A 24,383-nucleotide genomic window follows, 5' to 3' on the forward strand; every position below is an offset into this window, starting at 1 on the left:
AATCCTCCACTCACGGCACAAAGGATATGACAATTCATACCGATATCGATGAAATAAATGGTCAGCATAGATATGACTTGACGTTTGAGGCATCTTTTAGCTCATAGGAGGGGGGGGCGGGTACTCAACAAATTTTTATGCGGGGAGGCTCAGCCTCGAGATCCGACCCCTTGCCCTTTATATACCATTTTTCACGAAAAAGGTACCCCTTTGGCATACTTTCTATTTCTTTTTTAGAACATTGCATCCATTTTAATTGCTGTAAATTCACTGTGGTTTAAATAAAAATTAATCACAAAACAGAACGTTATCTCGACTTTATAAAGCCCATTGGACCCTTTCACAGACCTAAATCACAGATTTCCCTACCCTTTCGTATACTTCAACGAGTAAATTCCCTAACCCTTCATAAAGGTAGTTTTCACATGACGTCACGGCTGCCATATTGGTGTACAAAACAATGAATCGGCGGCCATGTTTGTGTGCAAAAAAATCCTGTGTGAATTGCACCCTTTTCACATGTTAAAATTTTTTTTTTTATTCCAAGGAATTTGCAAAGCTGCTGACCACGTGACAGAAAACGAACTATACCTGAAGCCTGAAAAAGGTTCCCCTTTCGGACGGAGCCTCCACATACAGGCCATTATAGGGAGTACCCCCCCCCCCACCCTCTCTTTTACACGACCAGTCTCTTGTACAGACTGGCTCACACAAGCTGCCCATTGCAGTTCATTGTCTTTCTTGGAAAAACGATCTGCATTCTGAAAACAACCACAGCAATAATTTATTTGAAATATTGAAATTAATAAAAAAACAATAAGGACGAAGTTGATAATACAATTAATCAGAACGTTGTTACATTTTGTGTTAAAACTGTTTTGCATTTTGCATTAAAGGTTTTTACATTACGAGTTCATGTTACATTTTTCTTCACATATTTTCAAATTTCGCGTTAATTGGCGCCATAATCTTCGTCTTTTCGCACCTTTCCGACTAACGACTTACTGTCGGAAAATAACAAAAAAAGTGGGGGAGGAACAAAAATCAGCTCCCATAGGGTTGGAACTCAACTTTGCAAGCTGAAAACGTTTTACAAACAAGCAATGTTAAGTGACAATTGGGCCAAAGGAACCATTCTAAATTTCATTTTATTCATCAATATTTCGTTTATGCACAGTTGTCACTCAGTTTCAAGAGAAGAAATGCAGTGCATTTTCTTTAAAGACAAAGTTTTTAATTGTTTTTTGTTTTAGGTAAACTGAAATCATATGCTGCTGTAGCCTGTTTGCCCATGGTACTCAAGTGATTTTGATTGCTTTGTATCGTTTTTGAATTATCTTTTCAGAAAAGATGCAAGACCTACGCGAAGCAAACTCGACAAGGCGGACCTCTGAATTAGAAAGACAGTTGAGCGATTTTCAACCACGTGAAGAAAATTTCCAGAGGCAGTTAAGAGATGAGCAGCAACGCGAAGAGAATTTACAAAGACAGTTCAGAGAGCTTCAGGAACGGGAACAGAGCGCTCAAAGGCAACTTACGGAGTCGAGGCAAAGTGAACAAAAACTGCAGCGACAACTCAGAGAGGTTCAAGAACAGGAACAAAATCAGTAGTAATATGAGGCACTTCTGCCAGTAGCCAATCAGCATCGAGTATTTAGGTCACGTGACATGGATTAGCCAATCAGCGTTAAGCATTTGGGCGTGGTGTCGAATCGCAATAAACTTTGATTGACAGGTGGATTAACCAATGAGCATCAAGTATTCCTGTAACGTCATAGGGTGTGACGTCATAAGGCGTGACGTCATAGGGTATTGCGTCATAGGGTATTGCGTCATAAATCACGTGACACATTATTTTTTCTTTTCAACTCTTTTATTACTTTACAATTCAAAGGTTTTCTTACACAACAGTATAGTCAGTATCAATGTCACTCACTAAAGGAGGAGGAATTAAGTTTCCATCAACATACATTTCAACATCAGATACATCATGTTGTTGTACTTGCAAATAGGGGTTTCGACCTTGATAATAACGAAGGTGGGACTCGAAGATGTCTTTCATACTCAGTCCATGTTCTGGGGTTGTTTCCCGCTCCAGTTCCTCTTTAATATCTAGCATCCGATCGTGCCAATTGACTATACTGTGGTAGGTTTTGTCCTGCCAGGTGGGAAAGGCAGTATAAATGGCTTTGAGGTTAAACACATACTTGCTCGATACGGGCCAATGACTGTCGTCTAGGCACTCCGTTTTGCCTTTGTCGATCCATTTGGCGAGATCGTTTACCACTTTGCGCATATTTTCCATTTGTTCTTCTGTATAGTTTTCGTTCTCTTTGTGTTCGCTCAAGAACGCCATGTGTCCGATGAACTTTTCTACAGTGGAGCGTTTCTTGAATTTGACTCGATAGTAACGATTGAGTGTTAGCATGTCCACCATCCATTCAGGAACATTATCGTCTTCGAGAACCATACGGGTGGCCTGTAACAGCGTACCGTTGGCTGGACCGGGCCCCAAATCATTGATGAAGTTGGTTAAATCTTGCATGGGTTGTAAAGGGATGTCACTATAGGCAGCCATGTTGGAAAAACTGATGAGAAGTGATGTTGTGCAACGGATTATAAGGGAGGTGTGGACCAATCATGGAGAAGGAAAGGGGTCAGGTGACGTGGGAGAACCAATGAGGGGAAGGTAATTTTTTTTGCGTGAAAAGAGGGGGTATCCCCCCCCATACCCCCCTTTTTTTGACTCATTAGAGAGCACATGGTCAGGCTCGGTTACCTAGTGAGAACAGAGAGTATAAGAAAGAGAGTGTTGGGAGGGTTTGATTGCGTTTTTTCAAGATGTCGGTGAAACGTGCTTTACCAAGAGAGTTTGGAGAAGAGGATGAGATTATAGAAAGTGGATGCATTATTTGTTTGCATGATGGAAGGGATTTGCCAGTGACATCTTGTTGCGGACAGGAGGTGCATGAGGAGTGTTTATTGGAATGGTTAAAAGTGAGCCGAGGAAAAAATTGCCCTCATTGTAGAAGCGGGATGCCAACGGTAAGAGAAAAAAAAACAGAGCAAGGTTTTGATCCTTGGACCTTTGGCTTATGAGGCCAATGTGCTAACCACTACACCACTCTGTTTTGTTGTAGATTCATGTGGTGCAAAATCGTGCTATATACGATAGACTGAATGCTGAAATAGGAACCGTAATGACAAGTAGAGTCTACCAAACAAAGAGGGATCATTATTATTTGGATTTTGCTGTGTTAACATGTGATTGTGAAGCTGAAGTGAGGGGAGTTGCGCGTTTGGAATTCTTTTGCGGACTGAATACATTTATAGAAAGTATTAAGGCCATCAAAGGTGTAAAGATAAAAGTAATTTAATAAAGTTTGTTTTTTTACAAGTTTAAACGAAGTTTGGCTTGCATGATTAACTTAACAATACGTTCTGTCCATGTTTTTTTCCTGGGAGATTGGTGATGGCTTTGATCATACGTTGATCCGCTTTCCATTTATCTTTTAAGGATTTGGCTTTGGCATAGGCAATGTCATGTCGTTTCGCTATATTGTCCAATCGATTGATGCCTGGTTCACCTCGTTGAAGTCTGGTTTTGAGTTTGGTGCCAGGTCCCATGTAACGATAACCGGGCCAATGAAATTCTACACCAATGTTGCATAATAGTCGATGAAGGTCAAATTTCCATGGAACAGCTCTGGGTCTTAGGATGATTTTTTTCGTCTTTGCCATCGTTGTGTGCGTGTGTCATAAGGTAACCAATCAGAAATGAGTTTTTCTGCTTCAGTTTTCCTTGTTTTTTTTGTAGTTGATTTTTTTCTGATGACTTTGGATTTGGGTATAGTTTTTTTCGCAGGTTGTCCTCTCAAGAGATTAAGGAGTAGTCGTTGAAATGCTTTTCTTTGTTCGTCTTCTTGAATAATGGATTCAGAAGAATCGGGAGGAGGAGTGATGTTGGAGGTGAAACGACCTTGTTTGTATTTTCGTAGAACTTTATTAAACGTGGATCCGAGTGCTTTGTCTTTGGCTTGTTTAATGCCAGGTGGAATCTTTTTGTTTTTCAATAGTTTATGACGTGTGGCTGCCAGTTGGGTGGCTGTGGTGAGAGTAGGATCACTGTTGATGCGTTCTTTATAGACATTGGTTAAGTTACCCAGTTTCTCTGGTGGAATCATGAGTACTTGATTCATGTTGTTGAGCTGAAAGGATGCGTCGTATTTGTTCTTGGTAGTATTGCTTGGTGAAGTCGAGTTGTCGTTGTTGTTGTTCAAGTGTTTTGTTTTGTTCTTGGATGATGCTCACGAGGTTAGCAGTGGTGCTATTATACTCTTTGCATTTTGTGCATTGTCGAATGCGTTTTATCGGGAGACACATCGACATACGTCTTGTAATCCCTTCCATAATCCTCCTCCACCGCCGCGTTGTCTGATTAATAGGTTTTTTCGTTTTTTAACTGATGCTCCTTTCTTGGCGATCGATCTTAAGAGTTGTTTGTGAGGTTTCAATCGACCAATGGTTTTCACGGAGACGGGAATGTTTTTTTTCAACAAGTTTAGAGTGATTTCACTCAAGGCATTAATTTGATCTTTGTTGGCATGACGAATTTTGTCCATGCGTTTGAATCGATTACTTTCTTTCAGGATGTTTTGAATGAAAGGAACGTGTTGTTTCACTCTATTCATCCTACTCGTTTTCGTCCAACTGCAGGTATGGCTGGTGTGGGTGTGACGGTTTTAGAACGTTTTTGTGTACCATTTGATTTCTTTTTTCCATTTTGAGATCCATATATAGCCGATCCGATGCCTGCGGTAGCAAAGCCAGTAGCAGCGGCGGCTCCTGCAGCCGTCCCTGCTGCTCGTCCAGCTTTGGTGAGTCCTTTTCGTATCGTTTTTCTCATGCCTTTTTTGGCTACCGATTTAGCGACGGATTTGCTGAATTTTTTCCCGCTGGTTTTGAGTCCTCGTTTAGCAGCTTGTTTAGCAGCTTGTTTGGCAGCTTTTTTAATGGTTTTCTTTCCCACTGTTTTGAGGACACCTTTGCTGACACTTTCTGTGACGGGTTTAATGGCTTTTGAGAGAGATTTGGAGACAAGTCGTCCCCATCCGCCTCCATGTTGTCTCAGGTAATTTTGATATTCTTTGGCATTTTTGAAGTATAACCAAGGTTCTCTGATTTTGCGATCAAATTTAGGCGGATGATAGGATCCCGTAGCACCTTTAGCGCTTCGACGTTTGTAGTCTGCACTATGACCCATGGACATGCCTAATTCGGCAGCGATGGGGATGATGGTCTCCATGACCCCTCCGTATTGTTTTCGTCTTGGCATGATTTTGTTGTATCTGGTTTTTGCGATTGTTCTTTATATGCGTTTTTTCCATCCACTTCATCATGGGGGGATTTGTATTTTCGTAAAATAGTATCTGGGATGGGAGGAGCAAAGTCAATAATGACATCTTCTAAAATTTGTTGCTTGAGTAGAAAATCATCAACCGCGGTTGATTGTAAATGACGTAATTCTAACATTGCTTTGGCATGAGTGGAATAAGCAAATCGACTCATGTCCATTTTGATAGAGTATTTTTTGAAATCGTTCCATCCTTTGATGAACATACCAACAGCAGCTAAGATGGCTGTTAATAAGACATTTTGTGGAACAGGTCCAATGATGAGTCCTAAGGAGGTGATGAGTAGAGAGAGAATGTTGAGAAGTGTAGAGTAACGTTTGAATTGATAAAACATTTGTCGATGGCACCACCATTGACGGTGATGATGTTTGTATACCCTGTTCATGGTGTGACTCTTGTCGAAGTTCTTGTGACGGAGGGTCTATTTCTACGATTGTTCCCAACGCGGGTTCTTGTATTTGTAACGGTAGGACGTCGCCTGTTTTGTTTGTAGGTGGTGGTCACTGTGTTCGTGGTGACAATGTTACTGATTTCTCGGTTATCAGCAGCAATGTCGTCTAATAATAAACGAAGTTGCTGTTGCATACGCCCTCGGGCAGGAGCACCGGTTGTGGTGGTGGTCGGTTGTCTATTTCGTCGCCTTCTTGCCCCTGATCTAGAGGTAGTTGTGGTGGTTGCGGTAGCAGTGGGTCTTCTTCTAGAAGTGGTCCGCCTTCTTGCTCTCGATCTAGAGGTTGTGGAGGGTCTTGTTGGCGGTGGTCTAGTGGTGGTACCTGGACCAGTGTTGATAGGAGCAGTGTTATCTATATTGGCTTCATCCATGGCTTGTTGTATTAGGTTTGCAGGTGGCGCGGGTGGTCTTTGTCGAGTGCTTGTGCCTACTCCTGTGGTAGTAGGTGGTCGAACGGGTGGAGCTACTTGTTGAGGAGGAGGATCCCCAATGCGCGGAATATCAGGATCTACGGGTGGTACATTGATAACGTCGTCAAATAATCCACCAAAAGCATCGGGATCTAGTCCAAGATCTTGGAGTTCTTCTCTCGCGGAGAGGTTTTGTACAAATTGGGTAGCGGCATCATCATCATCTATGGGTCCTTCGGGACTGGAGTCCATCCTTTCGTCCACAAATGATGAATGAGATCAGTGAAATGGGTTTCGTTGTATTTACTAGTGACTGCTGTGATCTGACGTTTTTGTCTTGCCCGAACATGATTATATACCTCTTTGAATGGAATATAATCCATATGATCTGGAGTCATGGTTTGAAGATGATCATAAAATACTCGTTCTAATTGATACCATTGTTGTTTTCGTTGTTGTATGGCTTGTTTGATTTCTTGTACATCTTCCGGTAAGAGGACATTGCTAAAATGATCCTTTTCGATTTTGGTCATGAAGGATTCATGAAAATCGTCTAAATCATCCACGGATAAAATCATTTCTTCAAGAAGTCTCGTCTTGAGGTTCCATCTTGCGTTTCTTTTTGCTACGTTTCGGTACACTCTTATGTCGTTGTCCCGTGGCATGTTGATCAAACTGCCAACAATTGGTGACGCCCTGATCTTTTAATACATGACTGAGTACTCGTTGTGTATCGGGACTGGTGGGATGGAAATCCAACAAGAGATACCCATGCGGTGCTTCAGTGACTTTTTGGAAAGTGTCCAAGACCGTCGACCAATTGCTTGGAAAAGCTTGTAAGAGTAGATTGCGAATGCCCACTTGATCGCGCGGATTTTTGAAAGCCCAGACATAATGGACATTTCTGGAGATGGTCTTGGAGTATTTTCCAATGGGAAAAATATCTTGTAAAAGATAGATGACAGTGACGTTTCTGTGATGGGAATATTTGGTGAAGATATCCAAGATATTTTTATCATTGCCGCATTCATCCATGAGATCATCTAAGATTAGAATACCCCCTTTTGGAAACCAAGAGGTGATGTGCTGTTCTTGAGGCACACCTTGATGAAAACGTATACCGCATTGTTTCATACGTTGGTATGCCGGTTGCCATGCGCCATAGCAATAGTGAATGGAATGAGGTTTTTCCTTGAATAGATCTAGGTTGTTGCATAATAGGTTTTCGACTAAGTTGGTTTTTCCGCATCCCGAGGGACCTACTATCATATGTCCCGCAGGGGTATACAATTGATAGTGTCGAGGTAGAACAAACATGATTTAACAACGGTAAAAGCGTACAAGGCCTTTTATTGACAAGAAGTACAAGTTTGTGAACTGGAGCGATGACATGCTTCACGCCAAGTGCGTTTATCTGTGATGAAATTAGTTAACATTTGCCCCACTTTATGATCATTGGCAACATAATCTTTGTCGGAAAAACAGGCTAAAAAATCTTGCATGGAGTAACCTTTGGCTTTGGCCTGTAAATAAAATAAACAATAATGTCCACAGGATTTGCTGGATAGGCTTTGTAAAGCTTGTCCATTGGATACGACATGTTTCCATTTTCTTGTCCATCTTTGTAATGGTTTGGATTCGTAATACTCGAGTGGTAAAGCATAACTGTCCATCATCTCGCGTACGCCATGATCCGTCCAAATGGCGATCCAATGTCGACCGGGTTTATCATGTGGATCTGTATTGACAATGTATGCAGAAGTGCGTTTATTGGGGGATTCAGGTAATTTGTCGGATGGGAAAACGCCTTGAAAATAAGATTTTAGAACAGGATCTTGTTGGGCCAGGTAACTGAGTTGTTGATCACTGAGTGCCACACTTTCCATCGTTTTTTTAGTCGTAGATGTTGTATTCCACGTCATTCATGCTATCCACCGACACAATGTTTTCGAATTCACCGTAGATTAACACTGTGCTGACAACCCCTAGAGCTGCATGTGTTTCAATCTCAATGCGTACGTCCCCCTTTTTATTGGGGTTCATCATGCCTGTGTCAGCATTGCCACTGCCTACATTGTTCCACATGAACAGATTGCAGTATCTATCTTCTCCCCAATCTTCTTCTCTCAACATGTTGGGCTGACTCTTAATCAGTGCTCCACTTGCCTGCAGGAATCGAAAATAACCATCGCAGTCATATCGATCATCTTGAGTGAGTTCCAGCGTTTCATAGGGATACTCTTCTCCTTGGATTTTCTGTTTGATGGTCTTTATTTTAGCTTTGAGGAAGGAAAAGGGATAATAGTTTTTGGTGCCATTGAAGGATTTACTATCCACAATAGCAAGCAGCACCCTCTGTGGGACTTTGCCATTGAAGATATTATTTTCTTCGAAGCGTACTTGGTTGTCTGAGTTCCAGATGAATGTTCTCAGTTCACTTCGTACCACTGGGTAGGTGACTTTTCTAGCATTGTTTTGGGTCTGTAGAGTGAGACTGTTGTAGATACTGGAGTTAAGACTCAATCGGGCCAGGTGGAATCGCATGTCAATATCAGACTCGGTGAATCTTATTTTCTTGGTATTGTCATCAGCTACCATGGTCCAGAATTTGGGATCATGAAAATGGACTTCAAACTGCATTTGGACTCCAGGTTTCAATGCGTAAGGAAACCAAAAGGGTTCTACATGGGGTCTCATCTTGAGATGAAGTTCCAGCAGACTGCTATTGCTGTCATTGTAGTATCTGCTAGATTCTGCCTGGATCAGTTTGAAATTAGCTTGTTGATGTTTGGACCAGCTAGCTACCTTGATGTCATGGTTGCCTGATGCTGTTTTCTCCCACTTTTCGGGGATATCCAGAGCATTGACCCAACCTTGTGGTCTTAGCAGGGTTTCTCCATCTTCTCTGTCATAATTCAAAATAGTTTCAAACATGGCCTTGTAAGGATAGGTATCTGTGTGTGGGTTGATGAGAGTACCATTGAGTCGTACCGTGAATTGTTTGATCATGCTGTGAGCGAGATTATTCACTAGAAACAGATCATCGGTGGTCTTGATGGGTGCTCCATCCGACATGGCTAGTTTCAGTCTCATGGTGAAGTAACTTCTGGAAAGGTCGACAAATTCTTGCATAGAAGGAAGATCAAATTGAATGGGTGTGATGCTTTTCCCCACAGGACTAAACGTGGAAATTCGACAGTCATTGATACTAATGTCTGTCGGGGGAACCTTGAAGATGTTCAAGACGGGGTTGACCCCCTCCTTAGAGAACGAATGCGCTGGATGCACGTCTGTATTCATCGTGTTTTGTGACGTCGACGACGGACTGCGAGTCTTCTTTTATACCATGGAGGTATATGTGGATAATTTTCCCCTCTAGGTCCAAAGATGGTTCCTCCTGTGCGTCTGCGTCTGCGTCGGATAGTGATCGTTCCTCCACGCTGACCATAACGTTTCAAGGCGGGTAATGATTGCGATCGATTGTAAGGTGGACTCCATTGCCTGACCATGATTCACTCAAAAATGTCGTGGATGACGCGTTTTCGTTTTTTTGGGAGCAGTTGATTTTTTAGAGAGGATGCTTTTCGTTTCAAAGCTCTTGGTAGTGATTGAATCACACTCGTTGTATCGAGTCCTTTTATGGATAATCCTCCTGTTTGATTGGTAGGTCGTCCGCTTCCCGTCGAACGGGTACCTCTGTTGGGATCATAACGGGTTAAACTACCGCCTATCATGGTCGAGTTTGATGGAGAAAAATGAGAGTGAGTTCCTTTTTATTCTCTTTTAAAGTGTAAGACCAAGTTGGTGGTCCCTTTTCCAAATTTGAGGGGAGTGTTGTCGGTTTCTGTAATTTGCACCTCCATGATATCCATGTCTGTACTCATGACATCGTGATATTGAATATCCTTGGGTTCAAAGTGAATCTTATCATATTGATGATAGCTCGTTAGAGGATCATATTCCACTTCTCTCAGTAAATCGACAATTTGATCCCCTACGATAGTGCTTTTACCTATATTGGTGTAGACGTAGACTGTTCTCTTGCATTGTCCAGTGATGTTTTCATACGTTCGATTCAAATGAACAAATCGCCACTTCGCCTTCATCGTGAGTTGAAAGCTATTCCCAGTCACTTGAAACAATTTGGCATTTCCCAGTTCTGTCTGGAGAGGACGGGTATAATTGGTGAAATCTGGGACTAGATGAATTCCAAAGTACTGTGTTAGATTATCATCTTTGTCGTAATAAGTCCATTTCATCAATTTGGCCATTCGTGCATCAAAGGAAAGATGCACACCATCTGCACTGTAATTACCACTTTGACCAACTATCATTTCAAAATCCTCTCCCACGCGTTTGATTACAAAGGGTATGAATTCTTCTGGTATGATTTTTTCACCAGCATCAAGTAAAGACAATCGACGTGTATCTATTATTTGAGCGATGGAAGTAAACAAATCCACTCCAGATTGAAAATTGTCACGTTCTTTGAGATCTTTCAACTTGACATTGATGGTTTTGGAACTGTAGTGCCCTGAAGTACTGGTTTCGGTTTTGTTTCGGACGGTTACTAGGTTATCATTGTCTTTAATTCCAACCTCCTCCAATTGTTGAATGAAATTGATGTTGGGTAAAGTGATACTAGCTAGACCCACTTTCCATCCTTGTCCATCCAATTGCAAATGTCTGGGTAAACGCACTCGAAAATTGGAAGGAGTGTTGTCTTCAAATTCTGGACGTGGAAAACTGGGTAGAGTGATGTAGAAGCTCATTTTGTCGTTGAAAGTGAAGCGTGATATAGGTGGTCCCTGTTGTCAATGCGATTGCTTTCCCAGAAATATCAGAGAGATTAATTTCAATGATATCGACACGCGGTTGACGAAGCGGAATGTAACGAATGGTAGTCGGTTCAATGTGGAGTATACCCTTGTTCTCTCTTTTATAGAGGACCTGTGTCAACAAATCCAGCATGGTATCATTGAAATAGGTACTTTGAATCAAATTGGAACGAATCTGGATCAATTGTGAAGGATGTATTTCATCGTGAAATGAAAAGGTCCAACTGACAGCCACACTCAAATACAAGATCTTGTTAGGTGCTATCTCCCAATAGGAGTCTCTAGAGCGTGATCCCCAACGTTTAACAGTCCATTCATTTTCGAGATCCAAGGCATATCGGTCGGAACCGTTGTCTTGTTTTAAGAGAGTTTGTTTTAGGTTGGGTCCCAGTTTCGGGTTCATATGTCCGATTTCACTTAGAGAGTCGTTTGATCGAAGAATGAAACCCATTTGAATGGCAAACAGTAGATTCATGCTGATTCGAGGGGACAACCGACCAAGGTAGGTACTGTTATTATCCAAGATCAAATCGCCATTTTCTTCCCATCGAAAAGTCAGACTTGTATTGTAGGCACTCCGCGGTGGAAACTTAAAGGTGGAAGCTTTGTCTTTCATTTTCTCCATCTTACTATATTCGAAAGCGGTGGCTACTGCATGCATGATGTCGACTTTTTTTGTGCTATTTCCAATGTGTGATTTTAGGAATGAAAAGGACCTGGACTGTAACTCATATGTCGATGTCACTTCGTACCATTGAAAGGTTATTAGTATAGCATCGTCTGGAATACCATTGAGTGGATTGGAAGATTGATAAGCATCGGGAAGAAACAAGGACGACATACCGGCGGTCCACAAACCATCATCGATTTGAATGTTGTTGGCAATTCTTTTTTGAAAGTGATTGTTGGTGTTTTTTGGAAACTCACTGGTCGGTTCACTGTTGAGAGTGATGTAGAATGAGTCCATCTCTTTATGGTTCTATCTGCACAAGTCGACCTCCTCGTTGTAAAAAGGCTTTGGTGATTTTTTTCTTGCTACCAGGAAGTCTGTTGGCAACGCTTCTGAAACTGGAGACATTGGGAAAGACAATGACGGGTGTTTTGGCATCGGGAACAGCTTTGATGAGTGATTTTATACTTCTTTCAGCTGTACGTCTTGGTCGGCGTTTCCTTCGTCTGCTTTTGTTGATGGTTGGTTTTCGAATATCTTGTAACCTCACTTGAGGTTGCATGAGTTTCATACCACGCGTGGGTCGTACCATGATGTCTATTTTCCTCGTAATGGAGTCGATTGTTTTTTGCGTAATCTCTTTATATCTGTTTTACTCATCCATTGGTCATATTTAGCAGGCCATCCTTTCCAGCGTACGAGGACTTGATTTTTTTTACGTTTGACCACTTTATCGATGCGAAATACATGATCATCAGGGATGGTGACTTTTTGAAGATCTTCATTGTAAAAGGTGCCGCGAATAGGCGTACCATCCCATTCTTTGACACGATAGGTAGGCACGGGGGTTTTGTTGACTTTATCCACTAAAAACACTTCTTCAGTCCATCCAGGCAGATACCCTTTTTTAAACACGCGATGTTTTTCGTTGAGTCGAACCCTATCCCCTCGTTGAAAATGAGGTCGAATGCGTTTTATGGGTTTGCCGTATAAGCGTTTCCATACGGTTTTCTCATTGGCAAACGTCACGTCTTTAGGAGCCATGCCAATACTTCGATGCTTGCTTCGATTATACCCTCGGACAATGGCTTGTAACACATTTTCGTATCGCAAGGTGTCTGCGGATGTCAGATAACGATAGATTCGTTCTTTCAGTGTTCGATTCACGCGTTCTGCTATGGCTGCTTTATCATCGCCTTCTGTGGAAAACAGATGGATTTTTTTCTCTTTGAGAAAGGTTTCCATGGTTTTGTTGTAAAATTCTTTTCCTTGATCCGTTTGAAGTTGAATGGGTTTTCGTCCACGGGCCAAGATGACTTGAAAAGCTCGAACCATTTCTGTTCCTGTTTTATTTTTCAGCGGCACCACCCATAAGAATTTCGACAACGCATCAATGACCGTCAATAAAAATTTGTACCCCTTGTTGTGTCGACTCAATCGTTGAACATCGATTAAATCAGCCACCCATTGATGATCGATCCCATAGACCATTACACGAGCTTTGGGAAAACGTTTTCGTCTCGGACGATGAAGCGTGTAACCCAAATCTTTGGACAAGATTTGTTGGGCTTCTTTGACCGGAATCCCTTGAGCTTTAGCAAATCTGGTCACACCCCCCAGACTTCCATCCACATTGGGATTCGTATACAAAGACACTAAATCCTTTTGACTCATTCTATCCAATGACTAAGTAACTCTAAAAAGGAGGGTATTTGGCTAGTAAACTGTTGTTCGATGGTAAAATAGTAGTCTTTGGCCAAGGGAAACTGTTTTAACCAGACCACGTAGACGACAAATCGACCCCAATCGTATACACGCGTTTCTTTAAAAGTAGCCACAGGATCACTCCATACTTCCAAAATGGGTTTTGTGGAATATTTTAAAAAAAGTCGTCCGCAAAGAAAACGAATCAGACGCCAGCGCAAATAACGCCACATGTCTAAAAAAATGACACTTTTAATAACACTCTACCTATATACATTTTTTTCTCATCATATAAGCGTCACTTGTAAGTCATTCCACAAAAAGATGGGTCTAAAAACACGATGTTGTCGCGTATAGGTATTGTCATCATCAAAGTAACGAACAAGTAATGCATTTCCAATGGTACCCTGAGATATATGATAACCCGTCAATAAACGATGAAAGAAATTAACCTTTGGATCATACCGTCCTTGATAAAACGTGTAAGCAAGATAACCAAAAACATACATTTTGTACCTAGGTAACTCAAGGGGTCTAGAATACAAGCCAGGGTGATGACACGCTAGTGTAATAGGGTATCGTCTTTTACGGATGCGTAGTTTGCATCCATGGCAGTAGAAATGATAATCCTCATTTTCAAAATTAAAACCCCAAATATACTCTTCTGACAAATGGTCCGCTCTCTTTAAGACATATCCACAATCCCAACATCGCATTTGTCTATATTTTAAAGGAAATAATTGTTCATGCAAAGCTTTCCATCCCATCTCATTTCGTGCGTGGACCATCGGTCGCCAATAAATACGTTCTTGAATAAAATGGGGTAACTTTTTCCAAGGCAATGTCTCATCAAACTCCATGAGTGTTCATAGGTGGACCATAGTTGGATAGCCCCGGTCTCGTATAATACAAGAATGGACCGCCGCCGCCGTCTTCGCGCGGACCGCCGCCGCCGCCGCCGCCGCTGCCCCAGCCTGTTTTCGTCAGATTCTTTCGTTTTTCTTCCATGTCAGCTTTCAAGTTGGTAAAGTATTCTGTTAGACTTTTTTTACGAATAGCCTCCTTGTGTTCTTTGGCTTTTCGTTTGGCTTCTCCTCGACTAGCCGGTACGGGTAACTGTTGAAATTCAAATCTCATTTCATCTTGCCACGCAGCATTTTTCTTGCTAAAAGCTTCATCAAACCACTGGAAATAACAACATCTCAACTCTTTGTTCCAGTTGTTGCAGCTCAAGTACAAACGATTCGGGTTGGTTTCGGATTGGCTGAGTTTTAGCACAGGGGTCCAATGGCAGTAACATTGTAGAATGTCCCAACATTCCGCTACATCTTCACTGGGTGGTGTGAAGTGCAAGGCCTGTAGATAGGCATCAATATTATTGGCAAATAGAAACACAGGACAATCTAGTTCAGGGCAAAACAACACTTCTTGTTTTTCGATCTCATCGGGTGGTTTTTTTCGAGTGAGAGGAATCAAGTGGAAGGGACAAGAGAGTAAATCCAAAGGTGCACGAGGTGGACTTCCAATCTCAGGAATCTTGTCCACTTCTGCCATCAATGTTTGAATGGCCACATCTGTTTCTTCTACCCATTGACCATCTTTCATCACAAAATTCTTTTCCACCACCATGGGTTCGGGTGTTTCTTTGGTAGGATCTGTTTTCAAGGCAGAATCCGTTTCCCATTTGGTTTTTTTCTTTGGTTTTTTGGTATCTTGTTTATCTTTCTTGTTATACTTTCGTTTCGACAACGAATCAACAGTGGTTGGAGACTGCATGTTGAAACTGATGAGAAATGCGGATTGACCCACAGCTATATAAGTAGCGCGATCCTGCGAAAACCAATCATTCTTTTTTCAACTCGTCAGCAGTACAACCTGTTTTAAACCAGTTTAAACCAGTTTAAACCAGTTAAACATGTTTCTGAAAACAAGTATATTAGTGATGATGATCGCTCATTTATTCAGTTTAACCATGGCCACCAATTCTTCTCTAGATCCAGCCACAACATGGACACATTACAGAAACTTTCTGGAAAAAAAAGGAGAATTTGCCCCGGAAGAACCGATGGAGATTCCAGAAGGAGAGAAATATACCATTGTGACGGGTGGAGCAGAGGGAGCAGATGCTTTTGCAGAACGAATGGCTTTAGCGTATGAATGTAAATTGGTAATCATTATTGGACCTAGACATCCTAGAGCTAAATGTATCAGTCCCATTCAAGCCACTTATAATGACATTAATCATGCTATTCAAGCCTTAACGCAAGCTAGAAGAACGCTCAAGCGAGCACTCAATGTAGGAAAAAACACTTACGTGGAAGAATTAATGCTGAGAAATTACATAATCGCTCGAGACAGTTATGCTTTGTATGCCTTTGGTTACTTCGAGAACGACAACAACAAGACGATTGTTCAAGGGGGAACAGGGTGGACTGTTCAAATGGCTGTGGATATGGGGAAAAAAGTGTACCTGTTCGACTTGGCTGGCAACCAGTGGTACGAATTTATCTTTTTTCATTTGGAAAAAGGTACTTATGTCAAGATCTTTCAATTTCAACCCTTGAAAAAGAACTGTTCTCTCACTCTCAATCACAAAGTGGGTATTATTGGATCAAGAAATTTCACCGAAGCTGGACAAAAGGAGATGAGAAAACTGTTTCAACGTACTTTTTTACGATGAACCCCCAGGAAAAACATGTCCATTTTTGTGAACAAGTTGAAGTGTATCAACCAGTTTTAATGGGACACGCCATCTTGAAGAAAAAACAGGTTTTAAACGACAAACGAGACAATCCGGTACTTTCATTTTTTCAACAAAAACGCATAAAATGCAAACAACGCCTGCATCTGCGCCATTTAGCTAGAAAACGTCGACGAACTGAACGCGCTCATGAAAGATTATTACAAAAACCTCCAACAGAGTGATTTCCCTTCTTGGGATGATTACATGTTAGAACGAATCAAAAGAGGATTGGCGGCTGGGTATACCTTTGAAGAGTGTTATTCACATTGGTTGGATGATTTTTCCAATACATTGCATCGATTGAGTGACGAATTGCATGGACAAACTACTGACACAGCACCCACCCAATAACTATTCCAGTTATAATACATTTCTTCGTGATTTAATTCAAGATGCTCTAACCCATCAAGAAATGACTTTTGATGAACTCAACTACGAATTGTATAGACTCAACAGACACATTTACGAAGAGTTAACCAAAGAAGTTCTTACCAATCATGTACATACTTCAAGATAAAAATATACAAGATAAACTCTCGACCACTGGTTGGGCCAGAGATTGGGTATGGAGTGTGGCTTACGTGATGGTTCACAAATTTGGCACCAACCCCAATATAGACTTAATCCCTCCAAGTGTGGAAGCATGGAGTAAACAATGGCATACGTATCGAGGTCATATTACCGATACTCTGATGGAACTGTTACCCCAATTGACTTTTCATGAAATTCATGAAGAATGGCAATGGAAAATGGTGGAAAATAATCATCAACGCCCAACGGAATGGGGAAACGATATGGATTTTTGTTGGAAATTCATGAGACCTAAAGACTCGATCATTGAAGCTTTATTGTGTTTATTTTCATTCAATTTAAACAAATATGGCACTTATGATTATGAATATTTAGGATTCACGCATCAAGACATTGATCAATTGTTTCACTGGCAACGAGACATTCAATAAAAAACGTTTTTTTTATTCTCACTAAGATGGTTCTTATTTGTACAAGCGGGAACGTGTGCATGCCCTACTAGCTTGCGTCCCTTTTTTTTCAAGCAGCATAATAATGCAAACTATCAACATCCTCTCTTAACAACATATACAACTTCACTATGGTGTATTCGTAATAAAATAATAGGTCATGAGTGACACAAAACACTACTTTCCGAGGACGGCTATTAAAAGATAAGTCGTATCCCCTTGACTCAATACAGCCTGGTCTTATTTCATCTTCGGAAAACCCCATAATCGATTCAAGTTGATCGAAAATACTCACACGTAATGGGTTAAGTAACAAACGCAGTGTTTTTGCTAATAAAAACATCACTCTCAACATATCCAAATCACTATTCATACCATACACGTTCAAGTCACGATTGATAGCAACAGAAATCCAAATAAAACTTTCCGATCTTGTCAACGATATTCCATCCAACCCCTCGTCTAACCAGTCAACGTGATGACAAATTTGTCGCTTCACATGAGGGAGGTAAAAAAGCTACAATAACAAATTGTAAAATCATTACTCGTTACATGCATGATCGATCGAGCATCAATCAATTGAAAAGTATTCCAAGGATCACCCACTCGTCCGACATGAAAGGCATTGTCATGAAATTCTCTATATTTAAAATCAAATCGAGCCATCCCTCGTACAAACAAACATCGGTCCATTCTAGTACCACTATGAGTACGAAGTGTCAAAGATATACTTAAGGGCATGACTGCACTATCTTCAAATAAAATATCTCGTAACAATGCACGTTCACCACCATCCATGACATTCATCCACACTCTCAACACATGACCCAAAGCATGTACCACTTGATGCATAGTGTCGAACGATAAATAGGGAAAATCATCGTGTAAAATTTGGATTTCACCTAAACTTTGTTCGATTTGATGTAATTCTCTCGATTCCACTTCATCCATAAACAATGAACATTGTTCTATTATCTGCTCCACTCCAAACAACTATAAAAAAGAAATCAAATCAGCAGCACTTATGAACACGTTATAATCTTCCATCATGTATTCATATTCATTATCGTTCACTACATTATAGTATACATTCAATTGAAAAAAACCATTGCCCAAAAAATGAGTAAAAATACGTAATAAGTTACTTTCTGCTCTTTCGACGGACGCGACTGTATATTCTCTTACTGCCAAACTAATAGACACATCAATGGGGGGAAATTGAGGACCATAAAATCGACATGTGCGTATTATTCCTACTAAAATACGTCTCATCTCGCTATCCACAAATGGTGCATTTATCCAAAAAAATACAAAAAAAATTATCTTACACTATATAGTATTGGACACACAATCTTCTTTTTCACCACCCCCGAAACAATAAACGAAATCGTTTCCAAATGGCGAAATACTTCTCCCATATAACAATCAGCATAAAAAACATACATGGATCTTGGCAAGATTCTATCGATAATGTTATACCAGTATTCTCGTATACTATCTTCGGGTAAAATGGGTGTTTTTAGTTTAATCGACACAACCAATCGAGAGGGTAAAACATTAAAATCAACTCGTCGTTCCAAAGGAAAATTAATCACTTCATAAATCGCCTTGTATAAATCCAACACATTCCAATAACCACGAACTGACACAGGTAACGACTAAAAAATAATAAAAAAAAACGGCATTTTAATACATCGATAAGGCAAACCAAACCGTTGGATAACGCGTGGATGGTGGTGTAAACTCCATAATGCATAATATACGAATAAAATACTCTGACTCGTAAGCGTACGATGGAACTAACTCAGCTTCACGACATCCTATACCACATGCTCTCATATATCGCTGCCACGCATTAGCAAACCTCAACAAACATTCTCTATATTCATTATCTAAAAACAAACTCAAGGGTCGTACAATCAATTTGACTCGAACACCTAATCTACGTTGTGTTTCCCATCTATTGGTAGCCACTAAAGCCCTATACATATCAACCATACGCGATACATCATTTCCATAACGAAACCAAGTACCAGTTACCTAAGAAAAAGCACAAAAAACTCAATCTTTTTACAAAGTAATCGAAAGGAAAAAGAAATAGGAACAACACGCGAATAATCATCCCAGGCTGGAGGAATGACCATATCCAGAAATAACAAGAGTAAAACACGAAATTCACTCTGTCTTAATGTTTGATAAATTGGATAAAAAATAACTGAAATCATCTCAAAATGATGCTCTTGAAACCACACTTGTCTTTGTTTCGGAAATAACGTGATACATATAGTGCGTTGTTGTCGTTCATATGCATCCGCAACCACTTGTATAATATCGTGTATTAGCTCATCCAACGATTGAAAACTAACCCATCGTTCCTGATAGAAAAACAAACAAACAAATTTTACTCTTCCTCTTCTTCATCGCTATTATACGGTACCATCAACTCATTCAAATCAACCGAGTCAAACGACCATTCATCATCACTCTCATACTCCACCTAAAAAAACCAAAAATGACCATTTACTACTACATCTGCCACACCATTAACAATGGTTGTATCTAGAAAAAAAAATAAAAAAAAGCAGATTACTAACCCGTTCTATTTCTTGACGTAAATTCACATTGGATAACAACTGCTCCAAACGTTCAATCACTTGATCCCTACTCAAATTTCCAGGCACAGGGGGAATAGGATCTTCATCGCGATTTCCTGGCATGTCACTCAACTGGCGGCAAAAAGGGCAAGTATGATGTCCACGCTCGTACCATCCTTTCAAACATTTTCTATGGCAATATTGGCGGCAACAAGATAACTGCATGGCACGTAAATCACAAGCTTCTCCATCGACCAAACAAATACAACGGAACTTGGTTTGCGCTATCTCGGGTTGGTCTCCACTCAATCTTCGACTTTTTCTTGGACTCGCCATCGTGAACAAAAGCAAACGAATCGAATCCGCATTCACTTTCTTATACACTCAGATTTCACTGGGTGACCTCGCCTAAAACCAACAAGACAAGGGGGTATGGGGGGGGATACCCCCTCTTTTCACGCAAAAAAAAATTCAAGATGGCGACCGTTTTGGGGGTTATATATTTCAGAGGGTTTGACTCGATTCCTCACATTTTTTCCTGAGCATCATGGATGACTCACAAGAAGACGCTTATTGCCTTGAAGCCCTAGAGCAACTAGAAGAAGAAGCAGCCAATGCTTTCCAATTTGAGTTAATACCTTACACGGATAGACGATGCACTAAATTTGGTGTTCATCGACGTAGCTTTACCGCCCGTCTACAACAACACGGGGGTAATCTTGTCAATCTATTACCCACTCATATTTTACCAGACTTGATCGAGCATGCATTGGAAATGGCCATTCAACAACAAGTGCTAAGTGATCCAACCGCTCGAGAAGATGATTGGTTAATGGTGAATATGTCCTCAGACCGTTTACAAAGTACTTATCAATCGCATAGGGTATCCATTGCCGATTGGATTTTGGATGGAACCGAAAGTCGAGGCATGTTGGAAAAAATGAGTCAAGTTCTCAATTCCAATGAACAGTTTCAAATTGATGATACTTTTCATATTGAGATCACACATGTTCGTAACCCAGGCACTGGAAGTGGTCGAAATCAAAACAAACCACGACTCACTCCAATCGATCAATTGCTCAAGCGTAAAAAGAACATCATTCGTATCAACAATTTCGATGATCTCTGTTGCGCACGAGCTATCGTTACTGCGAGAGTTCAACAAGACTATGGATCGGGACATTGGAAAACTCGCAGTTGTAAACGGGGATTTCCCTTGCAAGAAGAATATGCCAAGGATCTCCATATTCAAGCCGGTGTACCCCTGGGAGCTTGTGGATTACCCGAACTTCAATTGTTTCAAAATTATCTCTCGGAATATCAACTGGTTCTCATTGATGCACAAATGGGATTTCAACTCACGTTCAAGGGACCTCCCAAACCCCAAGAAAAACAATTGGTCCTTATTAAAAACAAGGATCATTATCATACGTGCACCTCTCTTACAGGCTTTTTTGGTACTTCTTATTATTGCGCTCAATGTGAAAAGGGATTTGCTGTGGATGACAGTCGACACCATCGATGCAAAGGCAAACGATGTTATGCCTGTCAACAAACCAATTGTCTGGCGTTTCAAGATACCCAAGCCACATTCTATTGCCCACAATGTCATCGCTCATTTTTTAACCGACAGTGTTACGAAAATCATCTTGTTTTTACACAATCGGGAAAACGAGCAATTGAAAACAGTGTGTGCGAAGTGAAAAGACGATGTCCAGGTTGCAACAAAGTCACCGACGGTAAACAGAACATTCGTCAACATCAATGCGGTTACAGTAATTGTCCTTCTTGCAAGAAATACGTCGAACTCGTCAACCATAAATGTTACATTCAACCCATTACCGAGGACAGAAACTCGACACGAAAACGAAAAAGGGAAGAACGCGTTCCACCTCCCTTGTTTGTTTATTTTGACATTGAAAGCATGCAAGACACTGGAATTCATGTCCCTAATCTAGTGTGTGCCGAAACCGACGAAGAAGATACCTCCTTTGTTTTCAATGGACCCACTTGTATTGAACAGTTTTTAACCTGGTTACAAACACTCACTCAAACCGATGATGTGGAGTATTTACGCCAAGTGATTGCAGTGGCTCATAACTTTCAAGGTTATGATAGTTATTTTATTTTGCACGAACTTTACAAACAATGCGTTTGTCCTGATCAAATTGTCAATGGTGCCAAGATATTATCCATGTCCATGGACCATATTAAATTCATTGACAGTATGGCCTTTCTGCAAATGTCACTGGCAAATTTTACCAAAGCTTTTGGTCTTCAAGAACTGAAAAAGGGATTTTTTCCTCATTTTTTCAATCGCGCTGAATTTCAATTGTATGCGGGTCCCATACCAGCCAGAGATTATTATGACCCCGACAGTATGAAACCGGAAAGAAAGGAAGAATTTGAACGTTGGTACCAAACGAAACTGGAGGAAGGCGCCATTTTTCATCTACAGAAAGAACTGATTGCTTATTGTCAATCGGATGTCCAATTGCTCAAACAAGGTTGCATGAAATTTCAACAAGAATTTAAAACCTTGACCAATTTCAACCCCATGGAAGAATGCATTACCATTGCATCGGCTTGCAATCGTTTTTTTCGTACCAATTGTATTTTACCAGGAACATTGGCTTGTGAACCAGTACTTGGTTGGTATGGTTCAGCCAAACCGCATTCCATTGTCGCGTTAGAATGGTTAAACTGGATAGAACACAGTGAAAACAAACGCATTCTACATGCAGGCAATCAAGGGGAATATCAAGTCAGCATTGGTGTCGTGAAAACGTACGTGGATGGTTTCGACCCCAGTATCAACACCATCTATGAATTTAACGGTTGTTTTTTTCACGGTTGTCCCAATTGTTTTCACAATCGTGACCAAACACATCCCAAACTAAATGGACAAACGATGAGTGAAGTCTATCAAACCACCATGCAACGCATTGCTCATTTTCAACACGCGGGATACGATGTGGTTGTCATGTGGGAATGTGCTTGGACACAATTAAAACGTCAAAACGTGAACATTCAGTCATTCCTGAATCAACTCCAACTCACTCAGCGATTACAACCCAGAGATGCCTTTTTTGGTGGACGTACCAATGCCGTTCAATTGTATTACCATGTGCAACCTGATGAACAGATACGCTATGTGGACTATACTTCCCTGTACCCATTTGTTAACAAGAATTGCAAGTACCCCGTGGGACATCCACAAATCATCAACAATCCACCCTTGGGAATTGAAGAGTACTTTGGATTAGCCATGTGCAAAGTATTACCACCTCGTGGACTATACCATCCGGTATTGCCCTATCGATGTAACGGCAAATTAATGTTTCCTTTGTGTCGCACATGCGCAGAAACTCAAGTCAAATTACCCTTGACTGAACGCACACCCAGTTGTTCCCACAATGAAGATGAACGCGCTATGATCGGTACGTGGTGTACACCGGAACTCTTAGAAGCTAAACGTCAAGGGTACACAATGGTGCAACTATATGAAGTATGGAATTTCCCCCACACGTCCCATCTTCTCTTCAAGAATTATGTGGACACATTTTTAACATTGAAACAGCAAGCCAGCGGGTGGCCAGCGGAAGTAGGAGATGATCCTGAGAAACGGCAAGATTACATTGCCAATTACTTAACGCATGAAGGAATTCAATTGGATCCAAACAAAATTGAAAAGAATCCCGGCAAACGATCAATGGCCAAAATGATGCTGAATAGTTTTTGGGGAAAATTTGGTCAACAAGCCAACAAGAACCAAGTGAAAACATTTACCGCCCCTTCTTCCTTTTACAAGTTACTTCGAGATGAAGAACAGCAAATTCATTCCATCAGAGTTGTCAATGAACACATGATCGAAGTGGTTCATAATTACACGGACGAAACCATTCCCCCTCAAGTGAACATTAACATTTTCATTGCATGTTTTACCACCTGTTGGGCGCGTTTAAAATTGTATGAAGCGCTTCATCATTTGCAACAACAAGTTTTATATTTTGACACGGACTCTGTCATTTACAAATGGAAACCGAATGCACCGGAATTACCCCTTGGGCAGTATTTGGGTCAGTTCACCAATGAATTGGAGGATCCCACGGACTACATTATGGAATTTGCAGCCGCTGGACCCAAGAATTATGGCTACCAAACCCTCAAAGGAAAAATAGAATGTAAAGTCCGCGGATTCAGCCTAAACACGCGTGGGCAACATCAATTGAACTTTGACATTTTAAAGAAAAACATTATTGAAGAAATCACACAACCGAAACCCGTTCCCAACAGCATTCAAGTGTTCGACCCGCACAAGATTATTAGAAATCCCACCACCAAAGAAATAACCACAGAAACGCAAATCAAACGTTATCAATTGGTATTTGATAAACGCGTGGTGGACTCTAGTCATTTTCAATCATACCCATATGGTTATGGAGACATTGACAAGAATCAAGACACGCCTTCCCATTATCCTCTACAATCATTACAATCGATTGTGGATAATATTGCACAAGAAAATATGAACATTTATCAAGGTTTATTAGACGGGACAATGGACATCTTCGACTAA

General features: G+C 40.9%; 4 protein-coding genes and 1 non-coding gene across 5 annotated transcripts; 1 reads left to right on the forward strand and 4 right to left on the reverse strand.

Annotated features, from left to right (window-relative positions):
* Nucleotides 1–3,058: 3,058 nt before the first annotated feature.
* Trnam-cau (transfer RNA methionine (anticodon CAU)) lies at nucleotides 3,059–3,131 on the reverse strand. Its single transcript has one exon. It is a non-coding gene; the product is annotated as a tRNA-Met (tRNA).
* A 3,726-nt stretch (nucleotides 3,132–6,857) lies between these two features.
* Nucleotides 6,858–7,592, reverse strand: LOC140925894 (uncharacterized). The gene has a single exon (XM_073375733.1). It carries the CDS (start codon nucleotides 7,590–7,592, stop codon nucleotides 6,858–6,860), a length of 735 nt encoding a protein of 244 aa, XP_073231834.1.
* Nucleotides 7,593–8,168: 576 nt separating this feature from the next.
* Nucleotides 8,169–9,575, reverse strand: LOC140925896 (uncharacterized protein F54H12.2-like). The gene has a single exon (XM_073375734.1). It carries the CDS (start codon nucleotides 9,573–9,575, stop codon nucleotides 8,169–8,171), a length of 1,407 nt encoding a protein of 468 aa, XP_073231835.1.
* Nucleotides 9,576–12,380: 2,805 nt separating this feature from the next.
* Nucleotides 12,381–12,827, reverse strand: LOC140925897 (uncharacterized). The gene has a single exon (XM_073375735.1). It carries the CDS (start codon nucleotides 12,825–12,827, stop codon nucleotides 12,381–12,383), a length of 447 nt encoding a protein of 148 aa, XP_073231836.1.
* A 7,524-nt stretch (nucleotides 12,828–20,351) lies between these two features.
* LOC140925898 (uncharacterized) lies at nucleotides 20,352–24,383 on the forward strand. Its single transcript, XM_073375736.1, has one exon. The coding sequence runs from the start codon at nucleotides 20,352–20,354 to the stop codon at nucleotides 24,381–24,383; it is 4,032 nt and encodes a 1,343-aa protein (XP_073231837.1).

The sequence above is a fragment of the Porites lutea genome, chromosome 2, assembly GCF_958299795.1.
Source record: "Porites lutea chromosome 2, jaPorLute2.1, whole genome shotgun sequence".
Classification (NCBI taxonomy): Eukaryota; Metazoa; Cnidaria; class Anthozoa; order Scleractinia; family Poritidae; genus Porites; species Porites lutea.